The sequence below is a fragment of the Lygodium microphyllum genome, chromosome 2 (assembly GCF_053477565.2).
Source record: "Lygodium microphyllum isolate KBCC chromosome 2, Lygodium_microphyllum_v1.1.10, whole genome shotgun sequence".
NCBI lineage: Eukaryota > Viridiplantae > Streptophyta > Polypodiopsida > Schizaeales > Lygodiaceae > Lygodium > Lygodium microphyllum.
The window spans coordinates 32688690-32706604 of NC_141136.1; the positions used below are offsets into that span (position 1 = coordinate 32688690).

At 43.1% G+C, this 17915-nt stretch overlaps 1 protein-coding gene across 2 annotated transcripts in view; it reads right to left on the bottom strand.

The window, feature by feature from the left end:
* Window positions 1–17915, bottom strand: part of ILA (putative protein kinase regulator ILITHYIA) — a 147349-nt gene that overhangs the window by 118309 nt on the left and 11125 nt on the right. For both annotated transcript variants that reach the window (XM_087692010.1, XM_087692008.1), the window contains exons 2-4: window positions 12395–12774; window positions 12166–12297; window positions 11686–12067 (exon numbers count right to left, since the gene is read on the bottom strand). In XM_087692010.1, the coding sequence (XP_087548136.1) occupies window positions 11686–12067; window positions 12166–12297; window positions 12395–12774 (894 nt within the window). The remainder of the gene's footprint in view (window positions 1–11685; window positions 12068–12165; window positions 12298–12394; window positions 12775–17915) is intronic.

Here is a 17915-nt window from a genome sequence, read left to right on the forward strand (position 1 = left end):
TTATCTTCGGTTTTGACCTCAGTCAGTGTGACTAGACCATAATCCAAGACCTGTCGGATGAAGTGGTACTGAACATCTATGAGTTTGGTACGTGCATGGAACATGGCATTCTTAGCCAAACATACTGCACTCTAGCTATCACAACCAAGCACTGGAGTACGTGAAGAAATAACAAAATCCTTGACCAAACGGCCAAGCCAAATAGCTTCCTTAGGAGCTTCTGTGGCTGAAATATATTCAACTTCTGTAGTACTCGGTGCCACAATTTTCTACAATCTTAAACACCAAGAGATAGCCCCACCAGCCAAAGTAAAAACATACCCACTGGTAGATTTCCTAGTGTCAAGATCTCCTACCATGTCCGAATCACAAAATCCCTACAACTCTAGTGTACCCTTTCCATAGCATATACACTTTTCTTATGTACCTTTCAAGTATCTGAAGATACATTTCACTGCTTCCCAATGTAGCTTGCCACGGTTAGACATGAATCTACTAACAACTCCCACTCCATGAGCAATGTTAGGGCGAGTTGCAACCATGGCATACATCAAAGATCCACAAGCTGATGCATAAGGTATAGCCCTTCATGGCACTAGCAGTTGCATCATTCTTAAGGCAAGAGCTTTGCTAAGCTTTGTATGTGGCAGTATAAAGGCACACCAAGAAGCTTAGCATCAACCATATTAAACATGTCAAGTACTTTGCTAATGTACTTGTCCGGTGAGAGAAACAACAAACGCTACCCTCTGTCTCTTTTAATACGCATGCCCAAAATGTGTTCAGCTGCCCCCAAATCTTTCATGGAGAAGGTTGAACTCAAGTGCCTTTTAAGAGCATTCAAAGTACTCTTATGCTGTCCTGCAATCAGCATGTGATCCACATATAAAACCAGCACAATAAGGCTTCCATCATCAGCCTTTTTAGTGTATAAGCAGTGATCTGCATGACTACATTTAAATCCATGGCTGAGCATAAAGGTGTCAAATTTTTTGTACCATTGTCTAGGGGCTTGTTTCAGCCCATATAAGCTGCATTTCAGCTTACAAACTAAATACTCTTTTCCTGAAATAGCAAATCCTTCTGGTTGCTTCATGTACAGCTCTCCATCCAAGTCACCATGAAGAAAAGCAATCATCACATCCATCTGATCCAACTCTAAATCCAAGGATGCAATGAGAGCAAACAAAACACGAAGTGTAGTCATCTTCACCAATGGTGAAAAGACCTCCTGGAAGTCTATGCCTTCCTTCTATGTATAGCCCTTAACAACCAGTCGTGCCTTGTACTTGGGCTTCCCATCAATATATTTAACTTTGTAAATCCATTTATTAGGAATAACTTTTCTATCCTTGGACAAAGGTACAAGCTCCCATGTGTTATTTGCATATAGAGACTTCATCTCTTCCTGCATAGCAAGCTCCCATTTTCTCTTGTTTTCACATGATTGTGCCTCTTTAAATGTCACAGGCTCACCTTCATCAGTCAACAAAATGCAATCCAAATATGGCTGAAACCTCTATGACTGCCTTCTAACACGTATAGACCTTCTTACCCAATGATCTATATTATCAGGCAGTGGGCCTACATCCTCAGGAATGTGCACACCATCACCAAGTGGCTGATTTTCAGCATTTTCTTGCTGCTGTAATCTGTTTTCAGCATGTTCTTCTTGCTGTCCTATTTCATCCTGTGCATCTACTTGCTCTCCATGATCTTCTGGTTGTAGCACAATAGGTTGTTATTGAGAAACCCTTCACCCACAGTTTGCGTTTTGCATTTAGGGTTTGTAGCTCCAAAAAGGGGTGCCATCCTAGACTGACTGTGCCTATTTATAGGCCACTATCTCATTCATTCCTTACGGCTGATTCATTCAGTCTATCACCTTTTCTCTCCAGCCTCTCCACTACCCTCACACCCCTTTAGGAGGACATTGCGGTTCGTGGTTCGTGGTTCGTGGTTGTCTTCATCATCTTCCTTGTGCTACAACACCCTTGTTCCCTTGTATCACATTCACTCCATGATTCAGGACTTCATCATTCCATTCATCAAAGTTTCTTCTTTCTTATCTTCTCTTCTCCATATTTGTCAAGTTCACTCCGTGTTCCTCCCCACAAACCCTACTGTCTCGTTGGTACGTAATCTTTTGACATGGTATCAAAGCTGGATCTGCTCAAACAGCAGCAAAGATCCTCCACTCCAGTGATGGTAAACACCGGTGGCGGGTTCAACATCCACTTCTTTTCTTCCGCTACATCGAAATCTCGTTTTTGCAGGTTTCAAGTGTTTTCAGCTTGCTGCCCACACCCCTTTCATGGAGGCCATCGCAATCTCAGCTGTGCCTTGCTGTCATCTACAATCTGGTGCCTGTTTCCAGCCTTCCACCCGCAGTTTGCAGCTGTTTACAGCAAAGTGACTATTGTTGTTCACTCTCCATTCAGAAAACAATCTCGTTTTTGCAGATTTCAGGTATTTTAGCTTACTGCCCACACCCCGAACGCCGAGGACATCGCGGTCCAAGCTGGCCATTGCTGTCTACAATAATCTAGCGCCCGTTTCTAGCCTATCACACACTGTTCGGAGCTAATTTTAGCATACTGACTACTACTACCGGTTTTTCCTGCGTTTTAGTCTTTCTCTCTCCTGCAACCTGCGTTTTTAGTCTCTCTCCTCACCTACGTTTTTAGTTTTTCTCTCTCCTGCACTGTCATCTACCTCAGATCCAACCTTCCTTGGCTGCATTTGCCCACAAAGATATTGTCACGAGGACGTGAAAATTTGATGCTTTGCTTATGTTTAATTGACAGTTGATTAAAGGATTAATCAAATGTGCAATTGAAAGATGCACATGTGTTGCACATGTGAGGTGCAAGCTACCTTTTTACAATTGAAGGCCGAAGGACCTTGTGAAAAAGATGGGTGTCAAAGGCAAAAGTTGTAACAAGTTATACTTGTTAGATTCTAGGTGAATTTTGGTGTCAGTTTGCCCCTAGGACCATTAATTGGCCATTAAGTGTCAGCGGTGACACTAGGGACTAGGCATTAATTAATGAATCAATGCTTGCCCAAGGGTCAATTAATGCATAGGACCACTTTGGGTTGCAAATGGCCTAGCCAATTAATTTTTGGATGGGCAAGGTCAATTTTCTGGGCATGGATTAAGGGCTGAATTAATTTTCAGAATTAATTAATTCTGAAAATTAATAAAATGACTGAAAATTGCTGAAAATGGATTAAAAAAGTTGCCACTTGGCAAAACTTTCCCATGCAAGTGGGGGAAAGGCTAAATAGGGCTGAAGGGAGAGGGAAATCTCGTTTTTCATTTTAGAGCTGTTGGAAAGAGGTGTTGGACTGTTGCTGCCAGCTTTTGGAGCCAATTCCCAGCCATTGGAGACCATTTTGGTGATGGAGATTGCATACTCTTGACCTTGGGAAGCTGACAATTGCTACTGATGCACTTTCTCCTAAAGATCACAGTCTCTGATGCTCCTATTGTTGTTGCTGTATCCGTTTGGGGCTGGTACGACAGGGCAGCAGCTGATTTTGATCAGTTCTTCACGACAAATCTCAGAATTTTCTCTCTCTACAATATTCTCTCATCTCCTTCAGCTTATACTCAACCATTCTCAGCAATTCTTAGCCATTTGAAGGAGATCTTGCTGATCTGTAATTTCTAAAGTAAACCCTACTTTACAACAGAAATTAGGGTTTAGCAGCCACCTTGGGATCTGTGCCAAAGATTGAAGACTCAAGGGACTGAAATCAGCAGCTGATAATTGAAGATTATCAAGGTATTTCAGGAGCCAGGCCATCCCAAATTGATTTGGGGCAGCATTTGGCCAGCCAAGGGTAAAATTGGAAAAGAAGTCCTAGGTGAATCAAAGGGCAAATGACCCAAAAGGCTTGCTGGTCATTTATGACAGCAAGAGCAATTGGTTAGCAGGAGGAGATTGAAGAATCTCAAGTTGTACTCCTTCCAATTGAATGAAAGCTAAAGAAATATTGAAAGGGGCGCCACTTTTGGGGCCAACAGGGTGTCCACTGTCCAAGTTTATGAAGGTAAAGTGAGCATTTCAGTTTATGTTCATTTGCTAATTGTTGTAATTAAGTGCTTAATCAGGTTAAACCACCCTATCCGAGAAGGAAGGCTGGTTTCAGATCCTCCTCATTAGAGAAGACAAAGACTGGTAGCGGGTTTTGCATCAACATTTGATTTCTCTATCATTTCTACTGCACATTGGGAGATATCCTTTTTCTCCCTCCCACCCTCCCTTCTTCAGTTTGCCAGACCAGTACCATGGTGTCTCCACCGACAAATTGCCAGTCTACTAGGTGTTCCTACTATGGCAAGAACAGTCATTCCACCATTGACTATCGACATCGACCTTTGCTCCCCACCCCCCGGAGTATATGTCTTCCACCACGCACTCCTTATGTCACCTCTTAGAGATCGTTTTGCATTGATTATCGAAGTATTATGCTCAAGGCAATAAGCCGCACCCAAGGCGCACTAAATCCTTTCGAGCACACGCAGGCTCTAAGACCTTATGAGGCGATAAGCCCTCCTGGAGACCACCCCACAACACAGAGCTTTCCCCCACCTACTTCCAGGTACAGTGGCTTCCACGGCCCACATCTCCTCCACAGTCCACTCTCCTGAGAGCTCGCGACTGTTCCCCAACCTTGGCTTATCCTAAGCCTCCTTCTTCCCCACCCTCTTCCACTCAGGTTCAAGAAGCCACTTCTAGGTGCTTTCCAGCTTCTTTCAAGCCCCAAATACCTTCTTCAGTATGGCTGGCGACACTTCCTTTGTCATCAAATGCTTCGTACTTCGTGAGCCATGAGTGGTTGGATTCCCTTTCTCTCTCAGATTGGGATTCAGAGAGGCATTTTCATACTTCGCCCTCATAGGGGGCTTCCAATTATTTGGCTTCAAAGGGGGCTCCTACTTCTACTCCTTCCGATTCAAAGAGGAACCCTATGTGCCATGAAGTTTTTCACACACCGCCACCTTTCACTTTCAAGGAGTGGCTCTCCTTTGAGCAATCATTTTCCTCTACTCATACCCAGGATCTAGAGGATCTACTTAGATCAGAGCCCTTGGGTCTTCAACAGTGACTTGGTGGCTAGACCTTCATATTCCTTCCAACATGGAGACACGGAGCTAGTGGCTTTTCTCCCAAGGTTGAGTTTCGAGTTCTAAAGCTCATCCAGTCTCCTAAACATCTTCAAAGGTCTCCTTTCAAGTGGTATTCTCAAATAACATGGTGGATCTTCTTCGTCCCTTGGTCAGCATGGAACCACCTCCCGAGATCAAGTATGGGTATATCCTTATGGTTCTCGGCACCACACAAAGTCCAACATTCCTCCTATGCATTGTATGTTTTCATCATCTTTGTACTAGGATGCTTGGGCAAGTGAACAATTTCCCCACGAGGGACACTGTCCAAGTGGCGCCTGCTGCATGAGCATTCTTTAGCATGTAGCATTACATCTCCACCTCACTCTTCTCTTGTTCCCCTTTTTAGGCATGAGAGGGGGTGTTGAGAAACCCTTCACCCGAAGTTTGCGTTTTTGCATTTCTGTGTTTTGCATTTAGGGTTTGCAGCCCCAAAAAGAGACGCCATCCTAGACTGCTGATTGTACCTATTTATAGGCCTCTCTCTCATTCATTCCTTGCGGTTGATTCATTCAATCCATCACCTTTTCTCTCCAACTTCTCCACTACCCTCACACCCCTTCAGGAGGACATTGGGGTTCGTGGTTCGTGGCTGTCTTCATCATCTTCCTTGTGCTAAAGCACACTTGTTCCCTTGTATCACATTCACTCCATGATTCAGAACTTCATCATTCCTTTCATCAGAGTTTCTTCTCTCTTCTCTTCTCTTCTCTTCTCCATGCTTGCCGAGTTCACTCTGTGTTCTTCCCCGCAAACCCTACTGTCTCGTTGGTACATCATCTTTTGACAGTTGTTGCTCATTTTCAGCATCAAAAGGGACAAAACTTTCAGCTAATGGCTGCTGAATGGCTGGCTGTTCATGCTGAAATTTGACCTTCTTTTTATCAAGATCACCATGTTTAGCATTTTTCAATAATTTTGCCTCATTAAACACTATGTCTTGGCTGCATACTATCTTCCTGCCCAGAGGGAGCCAAACTCTATAACCCATCTCTCCCTCATCTCCATATCCCATGAAGATGCCCTTGATGGATTTCATGTCTAGTTTGATCCTCTGTTCTACAAGTACATGCACAAAGGCATCACAACCAAAGACACGCAAATGGTAATATGACGCAAGTTTGCCAAACCAAACCTTTTCAAGAATGCCATTTTTCAATGCACGATTGGGAGAGCAATTGCACACATAAACTGCAATTTTAAGAGCCTCTCCCCAAAACTGTTGCGAGAGATTAGCTGTGGACAACATGCACCTAACTCTCTCACAAAGTGTGCCATTATATCTTTCAGCCACGCCATTTGATGCAGGGTTGTAAGGAGCTGTCAACTCCCTCTTAATGCCATGCATCTCACAAAAAAATTTTAACTCATTAGAGATATACTCCCCCCATTATCCATTCTTATAGCTTTTAACTTAAGCCCTTTCTGCGTGGTAACAAAGGCGTGAAACCTTTTAAAAGCATCAAACACTTCCTTTTTGCTCTTTAGTACAGACACCCATGACTTTCTACTGAAATCATCGATAAAAGTGAAAGTATCGTGCACCCCCATGTGAATTAAGAGACATAGTGCACACATCTAAATGTACTAAGTCAAGAGTATTGGACTTCTTAACAAAACCAGAGTAATAAGGAGACTTCACATGTTTTCCATATATGCAATCATTACAAAAGTCAAGTCCAGAGCCTTTTATATCAAATCTCCCGAAGAGGAGAGAACTTGAAGGCCTTTCTGGCTCATATGACCAAGTCTTTTGTGCCAAAGTTCCATCTGTGAATGAACTTCAACCACAACCAAAAACTTGCCATGTAATGCTTTACAATGCAAATAGTACAAAGTCCCCTTTTTGCTACCTTTAACAATCAGCATAGAGCCCCTGTGGACCTTCCGAGATCCACCACCAAATGTAGTAAAATACCCTATTGCATCAAGCTGCCCAACTGATAATAGACTTTTCTTTATGCCACGTACATATCTGCCATCATGCGAAATCAGCTCTTGACCATTTTCAAGGGCCAAGTGAATGGTACCTACGCCCTCTATTTCACATGCATAATTGTTCCCCAAGTAAACCTTGCCTACACAACCTAAAGTGTATTCAAAAAATGACTCCAAAGAGGGAGTGACATGAAAAGAGGCACCGTTGTCCACTATCCATGACTGAGACAACCCGTCATGCGCTAAAAGTAAGGCATCAATCACCTCCTTTTTAGTGACATGCATATCACCTGCTGCTGCCATAATATCTGCATCATTACATGAGACTGCAACAAGTATCTCTCCAGTGTTAGAGAGTTCTTCAATAACCACACTAGATGCAACATTTGCTTTTGCAACTTCTTTTGAGGGAGCTATCATCATCCTTATTTTTCTTTCCTTGCTGTTTCTTTCTTTCTTCCTCTTTCTTGTAGTAGTAGCAATCGGGCATTTTATGCCCCTTACGTCCATATTGATAGCAAGTGACATCTTGTTGTTTGTCCTTGCTTTTACTCCTGCTTTTGCCTTTATTTCTTGCATTAATCCTCTTTTCTGACCTGCCTCTCAGATGATTAACTAAACCACTGTTTTTTCCACTGGACTTTCTTCTAATCTCCTCATTGAGAATAGAGCCCCTAACACCATCAAAGGTTAAAGCAGGATTGTTGCTCAATGAAACAACCAAAGACTCCCAACTATCAAGCAAAGTCATCAATAAGAAAATGGCCTTCAATTTATCATTGAAGGGCAACAAACCAGAGTCCTGTAACTAGCTCAAAATCCTTGGAAAAGCACTCAGATGCTTCAATGCAGGCTTAGACTCATCCAACTCCATGTTTACAAGCTTGCGCATAAGGTAAACTTGATTTACTAGAGTCGTATTTTCATAAGTGTCCATCATCTTTTTTTCATATAGCATAAGCTGTACCAAGACGCTTAATGTCCATAAGTACATCATCAAAGACCGCCATTTTAATGTATGCAATGGCCTTCTTGTTGAGTCTAGCCCAATCCTCATCTGTCATGGCTGCAGGCTTGACTTTCAAAAAAGCATCATCACAATCTTTTAGAAACAAAAAGCCTTGCATTCTGTCCTTCCACAAGTCAAAACTAGTGCCATCAAATCTCTTGATTTTAAGAAGGGATTTAGTGTCACTGCTGCTTGAAGCATTTGCAGTCATTTTTCAGCAATATACCCAAGCAAAATACTGCAATTTATAACAGCAAACAATGAGCTGAATTTTTGGTCAATATCAGCCCAAATTTGAGTGCAAGGTTTAGTCCAAGTACATGTACAGCAGTGGGACTGATGACATTCAGCAGTATAACTGAAATTTTAGCATATACTCAAACCATACATGACTACGAGGTGACTCCCACTTTAGCAATATTCATATTCTGTGCTTGCTCGCGCGAACACCCGGAAGAGGGGAAATAAAATGAACTGAAATTTCTGATTTTTAAAGAAAATAGGGGTCGTTGACCTGCCGTCTAACGGACGTCAATCCATTCAGCCCCGCGACGTGTGACCGAAAACGATCGCCCACTAGTCCCTGCTAGACCCCGTCGACTGCCTGCCTCACGTCACGAGCAGTCCCCGCCACACGAAGCCTCAGTCTCCTGTCGCTGTCTGTCTGCTTGCCTGCTTCTCACCTGTCTACTTGCCTACTTCTTGCTTGTGGCTTGGTCACGCTCCTGCGTGTTAACTGCAAGAGTCACCTTAGTCTCCTTTGTCTGCATGTCACTTGGGTCTTACAACTGTCATTATCCCATTGAGCTTGCAACTAGCGACTACTACCTGTCGCCTACATGAACCAATCAGCTCTAATACTAGTTTGTTGCAGTTGAGTTCTGACCAGAATGCGAGCTCAGAGTGAGCAGAAATAGAGCAGAGAGCTTAGAGAATCGTGTTAGAGTGTACCAGTGTGTTGCACGGTATACAAAGAACAAAAATGTATTTATATGTTAGAGTACAAGTAAAGGATGTGTTCACACCCGTAAGTTTATACACACGGAAGTTTACACCCGAAGGGGCTTTACACCCAACATCATCGACACCCATCAGTTTTTTACAGATGTCCTCAATGCAATTTGAGCGTGAGACATTTGTGTGGTTACAAGGGAGGCTTCCGTCGCAGTCTGGTGGCTCCAGTGAGGCCTTTGCAGCTTCAAAGAGGAGTGACAAGAAGAAGAAGTCGAAGGCCTAGTGTTATCACTATGGTAAGAAGGGCCATTTGCACAAGGATTGCAAAGGGTTAGCATCTTCGAGGAAGAAGAGGAAGACAAAGAAAAAGCAAGATTTGAACTCTTCTGCTAAGTCATCCTCTTCCTCAAACTCTAACTCGAATCCTCCGACCAAGGCATGGATAGGATCTTCTTCATCAAAAACAAGGACTTAGCAGCGCCTCCTTCTACTTTCTAGTACAGGTGATGTGGTCATCCCTCACAACTCGTGTCAGAGAGAGAGTGTGAGAGGGTGACGAGATGGGGCAAGTGAGCCTCATCTATACAAGTATACATGTGCATAAGTTCCAGAGAGGGACTTCCCTGACGCATTGACCGAAGTCTAGCACATTCAAATCCTCTTTGGCAATCTTAGCCAAAGACAAGGAATCCATGGTCACATATGTTCAAAGGCATTTTATATCAGAATGATCTTGTATGTGTTAGCCTGCTCTATTTTCATTCTCAATCTGTCATCTCCTGGTTGTGAGCTCCTGTCAGAGTCTGGCAGGAGACAGAGGAGCTCTGTCAATTTTGTGTCTGCTGTTTTTGTCTGCATTCCCTTTTCGGGTGTCACTCAGCCCAAAATGGGCCTTTTTGTGTGCAGTCAGCCCATATTTGGGCAGGTCGGCCATATTTGGCCAGGTCGGCCAGTTTTTCTGGCCTAGGGCTATTTATAGCAGCCCCCCCAGTCATTCTCAGCACACTCTTCTGCAGGTTCAGCACACTCTCCCTCCTCTCCCACTCCGGCATTGCTGCTGCCATTGCTTTCAATCTGTTCTGGTGCCATCACTGACGCTCCGGGCTGCGTGCAGGGACTAATCAGTCCACTTTGGTGTATTCAGCATTTCATTTCAGTCAGTGCAGATTTTCTTCCTTCATTCCATGCTTTCTCTCTCTCCTCCTCTGTGTTCGTGTTCTTCTTCCGTTGCGCACTCTCACAGTATGCTACTATGAGACATTGTTGATAGACAGAGATCTGCTATGTTTCTTCTCTATTTAGTTCTAGTACAATCAACATCGGCACCCAGTTTCTATCTAAGGCACCTTGGTGGTGGCTTGATCACCCATGCTTAGGTATCCATTGTCCTATTCTAGTGGTCTTTGTTGTATAGACTATGATGAGTCATTATCATTGTATTGTATCAAATCACCCATGATTTGAGAGAGTGTCGGTAGTCTAGTGACTAGTCAACTCATATGTAAGTCTAGTTTATGCCTGACATTTCTAAGCATTCTACGTATTTTATTGTGGCATTTATGATGCTTATTTGGGAATTTTATGTTGGCCAACCTACTACCATTTTTTTGCATTGTTTTCTCCTTCATATATTGGGCTCCCTCCTCAGTCAATCATTATCATCTACACATTTTGTTGGAGAGAGGGAGCTAGTGCTCATGCCTGTGCCTACGCAACCAATGACTCACTATTGTCCACAACATTCTTGTGTTTAGTATATGGATTCCATTTCCTGAGCATTCTTTTGAGTTCACTTCTTTGCAATGTTCTTTTGTGTGTTTCTCTTCTGTCCTTGTGTTCGGTAGTTTATTACAACATCTGTTTATGCTTCCATTGCTGCATCTACTTCTAACAATTTCATGGTATTGCTGAGTCTATAATTGTGACATGGGGGACGGTTGCTTAGATCACAAATAGAGGCCGATCCTACAAATATGAGGATGCACAAGGATTTCACGCTCACCTTGTCTCAAGTCAGCTTGTGATCAAGATTGCCATGCTAGATTTTTCATAGATATTGTGGACTCAAGGACAATGTCAGATGGGGTTTCACAGCCAGTATTAGTGCATGGTACAAATGGACCACCAGGTGCAGCCACAGTATGGATCTGCTAGACATATCCACTGTAGTGACCCTCTCCGAGATTTGGGCAGACTGCCCATACTCTGCAAGAGGTGGGAGAGAATATAGGGCAGCTCGAAGATCATGAGGCGGAGATGCTTCTCTCAAGACCTAGGATTCTAGCACCCTCTTTCACTATCAACCACATATGGTCTGGTACTACAGACCTCCCAACCAGTTATTCATTCAGGCTTTGTAATAGATTTGCGATACACTTTCCCTTTGTTGTACATTTTTTGTTTTGGAAGTTTCTTATAGGGCTGTTTTGTACTTTCTACTTTGCCTTGGGATGTTTTGTCCTAAGGGGACCTATTAATAGAATCTTCCTCCTCTGAAGAAAAAATCATATGAAACTACGTTATGATTCTAGTGTGAGTTGAATAGCAGAAGTCACCAATACTTACAAATGCATCAATAAACAATTTTAAAGATGTGAAGACCAACCTCCTAAAACTGACTTTGTGATGTCGAACATCAATGCTATTGCATCTGGATCACTAGATTGCATTGCCAAATGCGAAATTACTGTCGCTGACTCTTTTCTTCTGTTTTCATCATTGTGCCGAGCTTGGACTAATAAAACTGGTAAAAGATCACCTACATATTTACTTAGATCCAGATTCATGATTTTCAAAATGATACCAACTGCCTCTAACACAAGTTCTGGATTTCTCTTTAACATTTTGACAGCATTTGGCACAACTACTCTTCCAAAGTCTTCATGTGTCAGCTTCTTCATTAGAGGAGTGAAAGCAAAGCTAAAAGCATCTGCCAGTTTCTCCTTTGTGCCCAAGACAATTTTGATATAGAGATCCAAAAATAACCCCTGTAACAAGAAAGTAGTATTGTAACAAACGTGTAGAGTGTATAGTTTGTGATCATTGTAGCAAGAAAACTAATTACTTGCATGCCAGTAAACCCCACCTTATGGTTGTCAAAAAGGATTGCATCTCTTGAACAATAGTCCAGCAAGGCAGAAATCAAACCACATGCACATCCTGGGTGTAAATGTGTCCCCTTCAGCTCATTCATGTACAGTTCAAAAAGGCCCTGAACCTGCAAACATCACAACTCCATTAACAGAAAAAAGCAAGATAACTGCCACATATTAAACAATGATAGAGGGATGTTGCAGACTGCTGCAATTATTTACCTCAGACAGCATATGGGAAAAGATGTGTCTGGTTGATCTTCTCACTCGAAAAGATGATTGTAATAGAAAGAATACAAGAGGGCCTTGAACTGTCATCAACCTTGTCAGTGCTGTCTTTGCAGCCAGGATCCCAGGATTCCATCTCAACAGTAAACAGGACCATCTCAAAAGCTTGTACTGTACAGATGCAGTAGCTGCCTTTCCTCCTTTCTCTGCTCTCTGAATCAGTGCTGCTGCAAAAACTTTAACAAATGGGGGATGTTTGAATGCCTTGACAAGGACAAACTCCACAGCTGCCTGAGATCGTCTATCATAGTAAAGATGAAGTGTCTCAAACAGCAGGTCTGTGAGGGATACAGCATAATCGGCAGGCTTTTCATCTGGGACAAAAGAGAAGAAATTCAGCATGCACCTTCTAATGAGCTCCTTTTAGACTCAAGCAATTAACTAAAGCACTCAATTCTAGATATATAAATCAACTTAAAACGCCAAACAAAAAAGACTATCAATCAGCAATCGAGAAGCCTTTCCAATCAAAAATGTTTGGTTATACACCTGAATATCTGCCAATTACATAATCTATGGTATATCTGTCAGGGCTAAGTTGGCCAGTCTCTCACCATTACTCAACAATTTATTAATTACACACCTAAAGATCCACCAATTGCATAATCTATGACGGATATCTGTCAGGGCTAAGTTGGCCACAGTCTCTCACCATTACTCGACAATTTATATATGCCCATACTCAATGAATTGTGTTGCAAATTCTGCAGCATTCTAATCTAACTTAGCTAGCATAAGCCACACATGTTTACTCGTCCTATCCACAATAGTCATAGGGACATCAATCTGAAACAGTCTACTCTTCACAATACCTATCTAAAAAGTTGATCAGCTCTTCTCCCAAAGCAACTCCCAAATATGCTTGCAATTACCCACTATTTTTTGTCTCCATTTTAAATGTTTGGCATGCCTAAGCACCCCTAGATATACCAGTGATAGTCCTGGTTCATCCATTTCCTAGCTTTTCTGTGTTGACTGATGCTTATCGTCATCCCCTAAATCATGAGATCCTCCTCCCTATTGTGGCCTCGCTTTATTCGCTGCCTGCTTTGACCTAGCTATGCCTGTCAAACCATCATTTGTCACCTAGCTGTTAGCATGTCAACATGGCACATGTTCAATTGCATTTGTTGAACTGGATCCATTTACAGTTGAAGGGAGTAAGCCTACAGTAGAAGCATACGAGCGGAAGTAGGAGCTATGATGAAAGGAGCAAGAGCAAGATAGAGAGAGAGAGAGAGAGACTTATGTCGGCTATGGGCTTTGGTCCCCGGATGTCTCGTCTAATCTACACCGTTAGCGCTGCGGCATCTTCGCGAGTCATGCTGAACGGAGGTGTTACTGAGCCATTTGTACTTGCCCGCTCCGTCAGACAAGGATGCCCTTTGAGCCCGCTATTCTTTGCCCTCGCGACACATCCAGTTCTTTCCATGTTATCCCATATGGTAGCCTCTTCTCAGTTGGCCGGTCTGTCGCTTCCTTCAGGCCAGCACTTCATTAGCCAATCCCTGGCGGATGATACTTTTATGATTTTGCGGGCGGACAAGGACAACCTCAAGCGCGCATTGGATGTTTGGGGGGCATCTTTGGGCAAGCCTCCGGCCTTCGCATCAATGCGCTCAAATCAGCCATTCTCAGCTGCACGGAGTCGGATTTGCAGTCCTTAGACTGGCAGGGTCTGGTTGTTCCTCGTGGCTCCATTGTCAGGCACCTTGGGTATCCTTTGGGTGTCGACGTTCCACCAAAGCAGCTTCTGCAGTGGATTTCTCAGAAAATGGTGGCCAAGTTTATGTATTGGAAATCTCAAGCCTGGCCCTTCCATATTCGTCTCAAAGTGGCCCAGACAATTATGCTGCCAATGCTGACATATTTTTTGCCATTATTGCCCTGGACTACTACCACTCTCAATGCTCTTACTCAGTCTATTCGCTTCATGCTATGGAAGAAGGACTCATTGCATGCAGGTATTTCCTGGATTTCGTGGTCGCATGCCTGCACCCCTAAACGCATGGGTGGCGGAGCTATTTTAGATGCCCAAATTCACATGCAGGCACTCCGTTGGTCTCTCTTCCGCGCCATGTGTTCGGATCATCATCCATGGGTCGATATAGCCCGTTATCTCCTTGAGAGCCATGGGCTTCTACATGGCAATACCCAAATCCGGACTTCTTGGTGGCATGTTCTTAATGCTGATTCGAGGTTCTCCAGTTCCTCTTCGTCGCTGCTCAATCATTTGGTATTTTCCTGGAAACGGGTCCTTCTAAAGGCTCAGTGGCATCCAGCGGAGGATCGCTTGACTACGAATTCTTTTCAATTGGAATTATTGGCAGTCTCACGTTTACTTGCATGGGAAGGCAAAAATGAGCTTAGACCACAATTCAACCGGATGGCTCGTTTGGGCTTGTCTTCGGTCGCGGATGCCACCCTTGCTAGTCGCAATGTGCTTATCTCATTTCGTACAGCCAGGAGGCTTTACAGGATTCCGCGGGGATATAGGCCTTTATGGGAACAGCTTTTGCGGATGCTCCAGAGCAGACAACCCTTTCCTGCCCTTGCTTCAGATCATCCCTGGCAGGATTGGGACCTACAAGGCCGGCTGCCTTTAAGCAAAGCTTCTGCTAATCAAGTTTATCATATTCTGATCAAAGATCAACAATGGTTACTTACCAAAGCCAATGCTTTATGGGGCCTACGAAAATCCCGGTCCTGGTGGAGGGCAACTGTGATGGAAGGCTGGTTGAACAAGACCCCCTTCAAATGTAAAGTATTTCTTTGGAGAGTGATGATTGGTGGTCTTCCGCTTGCGTCGGCTCTTTCCAAGCGACGAATTTCCAATGGCAACTGTTTCTTTTGCACCACTGCGGTGGAATCAGCCCGCCACAGATTTATTTCTTGCCCTGTCGCAAAAAAAATCTGGTTCTTTTTGTCGGCTGTTTGGCAAGGAGCGGTTGGAGTCACGCTGCGCCCCTTTGATTGGGTTTTCGGGCAGCCCAAATACCCCACTCCTGCACAGCCACATATGAAGCTCATGTATCATTTTCTTCGATATTGGGGCTGTTGGCATAACTGGACAATTAGGAATGCTTTTCTTTTTGACTCCGCCTATAATGTTCAGCGACATATTGCGAGGCTTAAGGGCCTTTTGTATTGGCAGTTAGATCTTCTCCGGCATTCTGATTTGCTCTCTAGGGAGGACTTCCGTCCCTGGCTTATGGCTATTTCATCTGCCCCCTTGCCATAACTTTGTAACATGTAGCACTTAGCCCCTCTTTACATGATGGCCTGGATTGGCGTCATGTATCTTGTAATCAAGTTATCTTGTACCTTTTTTCGTAATTAATACAATGACCTTTTACGAAAAAAAAAAAAAAAAAAAAGAGAGACTTACACGTTGGCTTTGAGCCCTCGTGTATCTTGTAATCATGAAATCTTGTACCCTTTTTTCGTAATTAATACAATTACCTTTTACGGAAAAAAAAAGAGAGAGACACACACACACAAGATGTGGGAACTCCCAACAATCACAATGTGTGACCGACCTTCCCTTTATTCAAATGTCACTAAAAGAATAAAGAATGAAGTAACAATGATTGGCACCCACCACCTACAACGTACAAGTGTGCGGATACTATCAGTGTAGCAATACACGGGCGGCTAGACACAGGCATTTACCCCCCACAACCTCCCACTTAGTGTTTTTACATCCTTGACAATCTTTCACATGTATACTTACCTTTTTGTCACAAATGTGTATCATATTTGCAGGTTGCATTCTATCTGAGGTAATTGTGCGAGTACTCTTTCTCATTTCACATTACTATGTCACCTTCTTGTACTGATAGTGATGAAAATGCCACATTGGAAACTATGCATGAAGATATGGTTTGTGCAAAAAGGTCTTTAGCAGGTTGTTGCCGGTTTCAAACACGAGACGGAGCATCCACCAAATCCATCCAAGTGGACAACAAAGGACAAGGATGATTTTCAAGAGGAGCTTTTCAAATGGGAAGGCAAGGATCTTAGCCCTTTATGACTCTCATACACTTGCTTCCCCCTATAGTCTCTCCTACCATTCAAACCTTGGAGATAGCTGCTGCTGAAGTTTGGGACAAGTAGCAGGAGCCTTATGAGCAGTGATCTTCTATGAGAGAGATCATCTTTCAAGTTTTTTTTCTGACAAAAGTAAATTCTATTACTAAATTTACTTAAAACAAATAATCCCGAGGCGAAGTATGTATACAAATAGCCCCTGTAAAGGACATTCAAAAAAAGCTATATAAAAAAGGAGAGGTCAGTTACAAGCCTAAATAAACCAATCAAGAGGTCTACATGCTTATAAATAACCAATCAAGAGATCTACAATGTATGAACATATGTGGGTGATAGGTGCTAAAATTCAAGGTCCTAAGAAAAGTGTCACATTACCTCCTCATTGTAACGTCCCCCTAGGATCCAACCTGCACATGAGATACAACGTAAGCCAAACTCAACGCAAAAGGGACTAGATGTTAGACTCACCTCCCAAGCGTAGAGCCAAAGGCCTCACCCCCAAGCCTAGAAGCTAGCAACTCTCCCGACCACGACCACATCCCCAAGGTTGGCATCCCATACCACCAACCCACACCATCCCAATGTACACATTCATCCGCCAATGAGTCAAGAGTGCAAGAGTGGTGATCACACAATGAATGTGCACAATAGGGCCTTCAATCCTATTTATAGGACTCAGCTAGCCAAACCCCAAAGTATCCTAAGTGCATCCGCACACTAAGTCACTTCATAACCAATTTGACTAATGCTACTAGCATCCATTTGGATATCCAGAGAGAGAAAAGACAACTCACGTGAAACATAGGGTGAACTCGGATTTCTAAATGTAAGTCCAACTCATAGGATTATCTTCTTGGTAATTTGGAAAGGATTGCAATACCTTGAAGATAATTTATAGGACTTTCCGATAGTCATTGAATCAAAGTTCTTTGAAACTTTCAAGTAAACCTACATGCCTTCCTAGAGCTCCTTAGGAGTACAATGTTGGTTAGCATAAAGCATGCTACGATCCTGGGCCATTTTAATGCTTTCCCTCGCAATCATCAACATCTCTTGCATATCATGTAGGAAGTCAACTATGAACTGCATTTTCACCCCCTTGAACTCTATGGCAATCGGTGGTTTCGGCTCATAACCATACATAAGCATTAACAAGCTATAACTAATAGCCAAATGCATAGCATTATTATAAATAAACTCATTCTAACAAACATAACGCTCCAAATCAGATTGCCTACCGAAGACATATACACGGAGCATATACTCCATGGTTTGATTCGTCTGTTCAATTTGCCTATTAGTTTTTGGATGTTCTGAGGATGACGTCTACAATCGAGTTTCCAGCTTCTTGAAGATTGTTTATCAGAAATGGCCAGTGAACTTAGAATCCTGTGTTGACTATTTC